The 10,710-nt window shown below is 33.6% G+C and overlaps 2 protein-coding genes across 2 annotated transcripts in view; one reads left to right on the top strand and one right to left on the bottom strand.

Moving 5' to 3' along the window:
* Positions 1-428: 428 nt before the first annotated feature.
* Positions 429-10,710, bottom strand: part of LOC128221772 (fibropellin-1-like) — a 31,954-nt gene continuing 21,672 nt past the window's right edge. The window contains exon 17 of the mRNA XM_052930374.1: positions 429-533. Within this exon, the coding sequence (XP_052786334.1) occupies positions 469-533 (65 nt within the window). The 3' untranslated portion in view covers positions 429-468. The remainder of the gene's footprint in view (positions 534-10,710) is intronic.
* LOC128221359 (T-cell-specific guanine nucleotide triphosphate-binding protein 2-like) lies at positions 5,958-7,950 on the top strand. Its single transcript, XM_052929958.1, has 2 exons — positions 5,958-5,976; positions 6,391-7,950. The coding sequence occupies exon 2, from the start codon at positions 6,779-6,781 to the stop codon at positions 7,559-7,561; it is 783 nt and encodes a 260-aa protein (XP_052785918.1). The 5' UTR covers positions 5,958-5,976; positions 6,391-6,778; the 3' UTR covers positions 7,562-7,950.

The following is a 10,710-nucleotide window of genomic DNA, read 5'->3' as shown; positions in this document are numbered from 1 at the left end:
AATAACGTGTGATATACACAAGATGACTTTAAATAACGCAGGACGTCACACTGAAGATTGCCGTTGATAATATGACGTCACACTCAGGGTGACCGAAGGAAATGTGGCGTAATACTCTTGATGGTCTGAACTGGCTTGGCATCACACTAAAGATGACCGTAAAATTTTGGCGTCATTGAACAAAAAGCAATCTAGATAATAATAACGTGGAGCAACAATCAAGATGACCGTAAAAAATGGTGTCACATTCAAAATTGTAAGTGTTAACGTGGAATCACAATCAAGATTGCAGTAAAAAAAACATGGCGTCACACGCTATTTAATGTATTTCGGAATGTGAAAAATTGACATGCGAAATATGGCACATAAGAATCCAGATAATTATCAGATAATAACAATTAATTTTCTTTATTCATAGATCTATTTTGAGTATATTCCTTTAGTAAAATATACAGAAGATGTTTCATATTAGACATCCGGGCAGTATCTATTACAAAGGTCGGTGTCACAGCACGCCATCTTGCAGGGGTGACCTTAAAGAGAAAAAAACATTATTCAATTTAAGTAATTTTTATAATTGGAGAGGTGATTACACCCGAGTAACTCGAACGAAATGCTTTTGATCAAAGTTATAAATTTATTATTGAACTTCAATGTGACATGATTTGTTTACGTTTTGACGAGGTTAACTTAGTTATAATGTACCGGAAGTATCATATCTTTCACGAGCGGCTATGGAAGATGCTTTTTCTCCTACCTCAGTTAAACAAAATTAAGTAAAAATGTATTGTTTTTGCTGGAACTCTTTTGTGTGTAGTGAAAATAAATGCGTATTGATATGTGATAATTCGTGGTTGTCATGGATATGCGCGCAGTGATTCAGGTTATATTGATAGTGAAATCGGTCTTTAAATAGTTCTGTAAAGAGTGAAGTATTATTTCTTGAAAGTGCGTGGAAACCTTTTTATGGTAACATTTGAAGCGAGAAATAATTAAAAAGCTTTCCAACTATTGCACCAAAACAAGGTTTCTATGATGTTACAGACGACAGTCTTCAACAAGGGAAGAATTACAATGTGATGACCATTAAAAAGGAGTTCCATACGGGCGTTTGATCTTTGCCCGTGGGCAAGATAAGAATTTCTAGCATGGTTCAATTTTTGGATCTACTTTTCTGAGGTGCCTTTGTGCGTATTTTCTTTAAAAAGTAGTTCCATATGAGATCTTTTGTAACTTTGTCCATGTGCAAATGATACGGACTTCCGGCATGGCCACTTATGATCTACTTATCTTGGCTTTGAGAAAACGCCCGTTTGTTTGATTTTAATCAGTTGTTTTGGGTGATTAGAACGACCCTGGAAAAAAGGCACAAACTGGCATTAAACAGGTGATAATAGCATTGCAAACAACATAAATAGACTATGTATGCATCACCATAACGTTTTTAATATGTCTTGGTGTTGCCGCCAATATCTTGAAAACGATGGGTTTAAACTAGTTATGTGTTCCTCACCTCACACGTTCGAAAAGTAAATACCGTCGAACCGGTTGGCTCGAACTACAAGGGACCTAAGAAATACATCGGAAAATTCGAGCCAAGCGGGGATGTTTACATTAAGTATAAATAAATCGGTCCTTTACATATTGTTCGAGCCAACGAGGATTCGAGCCAAGTGAGTTCGAGACAACGGGGTTCGACTCCAAAATAGTAAATAAATTCAATAATACCTGATGATCGATACATGTACTCTCCCAAATTGTTTGGGTATCTACCATACCGGAAATCTTCAACTGGCAAATCTGTGGCGAGAAAAAACAGAAGATGTGGCGAGAGAAAGAATGCATTGTTTCAATAATACAATAGAAAGTACAGGGAGAAGCCCAGTAGTCGAGCATTCAAAAATAATCAAAAACAGGTATCTCGAAACTACATACATTTTAGCTTACGAATTTGTAGGTAAGTTAAAACAAAATTATTGGCATATGGATAAATTACAACGATTAATAACTGTTATCAAACACATTGGAATGGTTAGCCATTTACCTGATCTCGGCTACAAATTTCGACAGTATCACAATCATCAACTCCGTTTTGCTGAGAGCATTTGAAGCAAATTGGTCCCCTATCAACATATGGTCCTTCAAAGTAAGCTTTAAGAGCCTAAGTTATCCGCTTTTGTATATATTTACCTCATGTGATCAACAAAGGGATACCCTGTCACGTGAATGTGAAGAAACATCATTATCACACGCAAGACACAGGCTGTCCCCTAAATAGAAATAAAGAATGTGCTTGAATGAATATATCAATGGAACTGAGATAAGCCGATAAGCCAAACAAATAATCAAGGCCTTGTTTTAAGGCACCGTGTCCCGAAACAACGTTAAACAAGGGACACACAGCTGAAGTGTTTCTATACACGTTATTAGATGATGATGATGTTGAGGAGGGTGAGGGGAATGAGGATGAGGAGGGGTAAGAGGGTGAAGAGAAACGGGGAGGAGTATCCTGTTTAATGATTAAATGATACTAAACTGTCATACATGTCGGAATATACTTTTCCCAAAAGGAAACGTCACTAAAAAAGAGTGGTTAGTCCAAGGATATGTCGTCAGTCATTGGGTCATTTTAGGGGTAATTCAATTGAACTAGATGTTTGTTCTATTTAATAAACCTAGCATGGCTAAAAAGGTTAATGCATCAATGTGTGATGATATGCAATAGAACAAATAAGGTTGTTATTGATTGACAGTAAGGTATAGATGAAGCATAGATAAAGGTAAATATGAACATAACCTAATTTAACAATTGAAAGATCATGCACTGCATAAAAGCAGGTTTATATAGATAGTGACAGACTTCCTTTGACACATACACAGAGGACCATTGAATTCAAGATTCAATACCAACACATGCAATACATTCACAAATTTGTTGTTATAATAAAGAACTTTCATAAAGCCGCGTCTTGTACCTTGTTGACGAAGGTTTGAATGACGTACTTCTCGTGTGTCTTCCATGAAACGGATACTTCCCTTTGAGGAAGCCTCCAAAAGGGTATGATATTTATCAAGCATGACTCAAGTGGTTACAAAAATAAGAAAGCGCAAAAAATGAATGAAATAAAAAAAAAACAATTATCAATTTTAGCGTAAGATTGTATTTTTAATTGTTGGCATTGTAAAGCAAGTCATTTTTACAACTGAGCTAACTTTTTATGAAGTCGCAAAATTTGACAATAACAAATGAAACGATCAATGGGCTTGAAAACCATCTTCATTATTTAATAAAACAGTCAATGGGCTTGAATTGAATGCTCACAAATCCGTGAACCGATCAATAGGTTCAAATAAATTGCTCACTACTCCGTGAAACGATCTAATCTGTTTGATATCATGAGGACTTTCAAGACCGACAAATGTGAAAAGCACACAGTAAAAATAAAGTCAAGTGCGTAAATAAAAATGTTGTATGCGACACAGTAGCATAACTATTTAACTTGTGTAAGTAAGTACATACTAGCAGTATTCGAGTGTTTAAGTGGTCTACATCCTCTTGTCGTAAAACTATCCTTTACCTGGACCTATCACTGTTTGTTTATCTACCGCTTCACCTGATTTAAATCAATAACGGGTGACTGCTGATTTACAGAAACAAATGTTAAGGAAAAATTAAGAAATACTGCCGTCGGACGAACGATAATGTAGAACTGTAAGCTATGTAAGCGATTTTCAGGTCATAAGAAATATGTGAGTATTTGCCTTAATATGGTTTCACTAAGATCATACATTTTTATAAAATACAAATTTATACCTTAATTACCCCGAACAATAATGCAAATTATTCGAATCCGCAGATATTTTTCAAAAGCGGCTTAAAATGTGTCGCTACTTCTCTTAGTTAAACTACGTCAATTAGTTCGATAATTTATTGAGCGCGTTAATATTACAGCTTGACATATTGGATGTGTCTTTAATAATGTTTTAATTAAATTGACGAGTTTTCATATTTTGATATTAATTGCGTACAAAGTGATAAAAAGTAAAAAGTGGTATTTAGATCCACGAATTACCAATGAGTACCGTTGATCAGATAATCGAATAGTTCATGTAGCTTTTGACTAAATGCACCAATTATCTCCAATGTTTATTGCACTGAACTTGATAAAACAGCAATATTCCTTTGTATGTGACTACTGCTCCGCGAACACCTCTAGACCATCTTTGAATGCTAAAAAAGTATATGCACTTGAACGGCACTTTTATTTGAAGGTGAATATGAAGTTTTCAAAGAGAAATCTAAAATGACTTTAAAAGCATTTGCTTATTTACGCCTTCGTTTGTTTATCTGATAGTTGGTTTAAATGACATTAATTCGTGCGTATAATTGCTCGTACACTTATAAGGATATCAAATTAAACAAAAGCATTTCCATTATTCTAACCGTTCAATTTTCAAACGATCGTTTTCTAATTAGGCCACACCGAATTAATTACTTGTATACAAGACAAACGCTATTTCAAAATATTTTAAAAATAAAACGAAATTAACCTAAAGAATGCTTTGTGTGAGTGTATATCTTAGCCACTAAAGTAAACTCATGACCATGTTGAATCTTCCAGCATAATGTGTTACTGACGTCGGTATTTCGTTTTACTTTTTATGTCATATCAGGTTCCCGTATTACATTAGATATTTGGTGTTTTTGTCAATATAATATGATAAAAAAATCTTTCAAAAGTTGCTTCTTATTATCACTCTTTTCATTGTCATTTAATATAGTTTAAGTTTTCTGATTTTAGAGGTTGATTTTCAATGTTTTACTCTCCAGTTTTTTGTGTTTGTGGTCTTGTCGTTGTAATACGTGTGCTAAATTTCCCAAATCGGAAGGTTTTGGATTCGTTTTCAATTAAGTGTTTTGACAGTTTTTCCACATATAATGTTTCATGAGATCAAATTCAAGTTAACGTTTATTGTACGACAAATAAGTGATGTCATCTCAAGTCAAACATACGAGTATTGTTCAGGAGAAAAACGCTTAATTGTGTGTATTCAAAACCAAACATGTTTGTATTACACTTAGAAATGTTTTTAAATAGCATTACATATTTTAGATGTTCAGTCAAACAATAAATGTGTGGTGGTAGGGTAAATAAAAAGGTTAATGGATCAGTGATACTAATGTTTAAAGCCGCACAAAAATACGCTCAAATAAGGACAAACACATCACAATCGTGATCTATGAAATTCGTGAAGTCAGATTTATTGGGAAAATGGGTATATGTGTACATGTAGTTATGTTCATTGCCTGATGATGTAATAGCTTCTTTATAACATGATGATGTTTTATAGGTTTCGCTACACAAATGAATGGTTCGTACAAAACTGAAAAGTCAACGTGTCTAAAACGCTTTCCTTTCTTTATTTTCTACATGCGAAACTTTTTTGATGGCTTTTTTAGTTTATTATACAAGTGTATTTTACCTCCACGTGAACTAACGGCTTATAGAATCACGAGTTCGTTTCCTGGGTTAAACCACTCATCCTATCCATACGCTTTTATGTGAGAGGCCGACACCTTTACCATAAGATCACCCTGGACCCTTTAATGGCCTAGTTTGGCATAAGATAAGGCTTAATTTTGTTAACGGAACCTCTGGACGTCAATGTTAAGATATTCAGGATAAAGCGTTGTCCTTATGCATTTCTAAATTGACCTTTAAAATTCATTTAAAATTTGATTATTTAACTTGAAATACTTTTAAAATTTGATACTTTATTTTTTTATCGATTCATATCCTTTATTTGCCCATAATGGCAGTCAATACCTTCAATTTAACGCATTTACAAAGGACCATTGAACTTCAGAAAGCACAATAGCACCGCATGCAAAAAGGTTAAACATAATGATCGACAAGATATTGGTTATAGTTTACTTCACTTCAGGCAAAAGCGTTTTGTGCCTTTATGTCGAAGGTTTGTGGATTTTAAAAAGATACGACTAACATGGCCAGCAAGGCTTAGTTATATCAATGTGTTATATAATAGATATAAGCAAATATGTAAACAAATCATATCAGTTCATAACTATGAAATCTGCCTAGATTTATTCGCATTATATTTCTGCAATTTTATGCGTGTTATCTGAAGCATTGGATTATAAACTTTTGGTAAATATATTGTAAGGGAAAGGATAATAAACAATTAGTTGCATATACTTATTCAAGGTCAGTATTAGATTTAAGAACATCAGTTGAAAGTAGAAAGTACGGCATGAACCACAACGGTAGTGCTCTTGTCCTCTTTTGCAAATGTATGTATATATTGCGTCTTCCTAGATTATGATATGTATGGCATCTTATGATATGATTATTTCTTCTAAATTTTTAGGGAACATGACTGATATATATGATGCTATTTCTGAGGCGGACCGTAAGAGTTAAAGACCGCGTACAAAGAAGAAGGTACAAAAGGATTGAAAGACGTCATCTTACAGAACAGGTGCAAGTGGAAATCAATGCCACTGAAAATTGCTGTGACGGGTAATTCTGGTGTAGGAAAATCTAGCTTTATTAATTCGTTTTGTGGACTTTCTGCAAAGGACAAAGGTGCCGCAAAAGTTGGTGTGATAGAAACCACCACTTAAATTAAATCTTACCCTTTCCATGGAAATGACAAGTTTGTCTTGTTCGATATTCCAGGTGTTGGATCAACAAAGTTTCCGAAAGCCACATATCTCGAACAGATAGGGTTTGAGAAATTCGATTTTTTTATCATTATGACAAAAAGCCGGTTTACAGAGAATGATGCTTGGCTTGGCAACGTGGTTAAAGAGGGAAAAAAGAAGTGTTTCTACGTCAGAACACAAATTGACACTGAAATAAATAATGAGAGGTACGACAGAGGTGACGATTTCAATGCAACTGCTACGATTGAGCAAATGCGACAGGATGCCCAAAAATGTCTTAAAGAAGCCACAATTGTTGCTCATGTATATCTGATCACGACCAGGCTGGAAAATGCATATGATTTTCCAAGATTACAGGAAGCTGTGATTGGATCAGCAATGGAATTAAAAAGACACGCATTGATTGTCTTTTTGCAAAGTCTGTTGGAAAGTGTTGTTACTGAGAAAATCGAACGGTGCAAATCGAAAGTAGGTACGACGGCAATAGTCTCGGCTCTTGGTGGAGCAATACCTCTGCCAGGTGTAAGCATTGGCGTTGATGCAGCGGCTATAACATTCAAAGTAAGCCATTACAGGAACAAACTATTTCTTGATGAAGATTCACTTAAAGGTGTACATGAAAACTTCTCAATCAATATTGATGAATTGAAACTGACCTGTCGGGAAATACAATTTACAGAAGACGGCATGCCTATGGCTGTATATGCCAATGCACTTGGGACTGTAGGTAAACTAGCTCTGCCGGTTCTTGGGTCCGCACTTGCTGTGAAATTGTGCCTTGACGATATGAAATCAATTTTATGTAAGATTCTGGACGATTTAAAAGGAGATGCACTACGAATCAGCAAAGAAATTATCGAACGACTGATATAATTGAGTAATGCTACAGCAACACCGTTATTGTTTGAAATTGATCGTCTAGACATGGATATTTGACAATTGACCTACTGGGAACTCGTACTATATAAGCATTGCAAGAAACGATCTTCAGTACCGTTTTTCCAATTTTGTTTTAAAAAGCCCATTATTCGGATATTCCTAAAGTGCTTTTTAATCATGATTATTTAACACCTGTTGTGTACAGTTTTGCTGTTTGGTGGAAAGACTTGTAACGGAAAGTAGTGAAAAGAACAAACATCATTAGAAGTTCCACTCATCAGAAAGAAGTTTAAGGGACGAAATGGTATGTGTACTATGGAAGAATACTCCAAAAGTCAGTATTATTGTATTGTATTATTTAGGAATAAAACGATGATCGAGTATTGTCGAAAGTCGATTATTTGTGTCCGAGGTCGGCGTTAAACGATTTCATTATTCCATAATCGATTATCGCTAATGTACGGCAAATGGTAGTAACCGTGTTGTTTATGTACTGATTTTCTTTAAAACGAGAAACGGTGCTGTCTGGTATATACTTGTAGTGTGAAAAAAATGTTTTTATTCTCAATTATTTTAGAATTAAGTTATCACCTAAAAACATTTTACTAAATTATCAATTGTAATCTGGAATGTATCACAACACAGCATATAAAACATAACTGATTGTAATATGTTTATTCATTAAAAGACATGTATGTACAAACCAATATAGTTTTGGATATATATATATATAATATATTCACTTATTCCGTTTCGATTATATAATCGATGATTGATCGAAATGGCTCGTCTGATTATTTTCGATGATCGATTATGACTTTGGTCCGCTTTTCAAGCCCTAGTATTATTACATTATTATCAATTTTGTATTATTGTATAGTATTGTATTATTGTATTAATATGAATGACTTTAAAAGGCTTATGCCAACAATAGATTGAAATGATTAATGTCAATTGGTATCTGATCATGTCTATCCCCACCTTGTTATACGAAAATTGTGAACTACAGATGTCGTTACGATTCACTTGTTAGATATTAAATTTATTTTTCTGATAACGTTAGTACTGTAATGTTTTGGACAGTTTTGTTGGCGATGTATATCCCTTCAAGAACAGTTTTAATTTGTACATATTTGTACATCTCTGTTCCCATATCATTTAGTTGATGTAAAAAGCTGAAATAGTAACAAAATGCTTAATTTTTAAAAAAAAAACAAGTAACGCATATCGGTATGTATAAGACTGATATCTTATCTTGTTGATCGCAGCATAAGTTCAGTGTATAAGATGGATTTTTGTAATTTTCATTTTCAATCATGTCTGTTATATTATAGGCATAATATAAGATATGCAAATTGAATTTTTACTCAAGATCTTGGTAAAAAACGTAGGCAGGGAACAGTTGTTTAATAACCTTAAATTTGCTTAGTCATTCAACTGTGCAAAATAACGAATTTACAGATGAGAAGGTGTTGTTACTGAAGTTACAGACTGTTTCTTACAACAATAGTCCACAAATGTTAGACACTCATGATATGTTAGTTTTAAGCACAATTCAAGCCCCGATTTCTTAAAATTTCTTTAGTAACCAATAACAGGATCAAGCTTAGCTCACTATCTATCTATCTATCCATCTATCCATCTATCCATCTATCTATCTATCTATCTATCTATCTATAGATATATATCTATCTATATTACATAGTATATATATAAAAATGATGTTTAGGCTTCAATAAAGAATTTCGGACACCGCACACTTTAACCAGCACAACTGCGTTCATACCCCGATAATTGCATCTCCTATGCAATTTATTCCTTAAAGAAATGCTTCATGACTTTTGATTCATACTTTTCACCTTTTGACCAATTACTTCGAAATCTATTCAATATACGTTTGTTTTGTATTTATTTATTACTGAATTAATGTTGTCATTATGTGCAATCTATATTTGTTTTTTGTGGTTTGGCAGTGGTCATGTTAAATAATTATGCTAAAAACTTTGACTTGACTTGACTAAACAAAGATCTTCCATGAAACGGACCTGGAACTACATTGCAAATATCCGAATTGTACTTAACACATCTCTAGAACTAGAATTTATATCAGATGAAGTCAGTGTGAATATAATGGTTGATTGCGTAACATATTCATATTTTGTTTTGTAATTGTCCATGTAAATAAAAGAATAAAAAATAAACATCGTGCAAGTTATTTACGTCGATCACCAAATGTAACTGACAGCATAATTTCAATTCATTTGCTATGTGCATACCGTACCAAACACCTCTAGTTCTGCAGGTGAACACTCGACCTAATACACATATTAAATACCCGGTTGCACTTGAATATTGCGTGTACACGCGGACTTCAAGGACCGAACAGTTCAATTTTTGCGTCAAACAGAAAAATAAAAAGATAAGTATTCTGTTTGATACTTTTAAACTAAACAATTTTCAGATGTTTAAAACTATACAGCAGTTTAATTCAATTTATTAAAAACATGGTATCATAAAGGGCTATTGATATATCTTTGGAACAATTTAATAGACAGTTTATCATTGTTTACCATCTGCTCTTCAGAAAAATACTTAATGTCACGTAACCATTTAGGATTATATGATTGATACTTGATGTTAAGCTAAGTTTGATTGATTCACAAAATATTCTCCAACAAAGAAATGCACTATACTTAAATAATAGTGCAGTTTTTAAACATAATGAGTGCGTTAAAGACTACAATATGTAAAGAAGTGGGTGGAAACAACTCTTTGAGACTTTATTTTAACAATCTTGTAATTAATCTTTGTTGGGACTTTGTTTAAAAAGTTTGATGTCAATATGTATAACCCCCTGTTATATTTCGGCATTTAGACTGTAACACAATAGTTCTGCACGAAGTATCGTTTGAAATTTAACCCTCCCATGTATTTGTTTTTGAGTGTGCGTGAATAATTGATATTTTAATGCTTAATCAAACATATAATGATTTAGTTTTAAAGCTCCTCTAGTTGTCTGGCCCATGCAAAACGTTAAATGTTGAATCATGCTTTACTTACACGAACAGATGATAATGATTGCAACCTTATACAAAATAAAACGTGAAAGTAATGTGCGTACAGATATGTCATAATTCGTGGTG

The sequence above is a fragment of the Mya arenaria genome, chromosome 16 (genome assembly GCF_026914265.1).
Source record: "Mya arenaria isolate MELC-2E11 chromosome 16, ASM2691426v1".
Classification (NCBI taxonomy): domain Eukaryota; kingdom Metazoa; phylum Mollusca; class Bivalvia; order Myida; family Myidae; genus Mya; species Mya arenaria.
This window is presented reverse-complemented; position numbering and strand designations above follow the sequence as displayed.

Coding starts and splice junctions, on each gene's coding strand:
- LOC128221359 (XM_052929958.1), top strand. CDS start 6,779: ATGACAAAAAGCCGGTTTACAGAGAATGATGCTTGGCTTGGCAACGTG.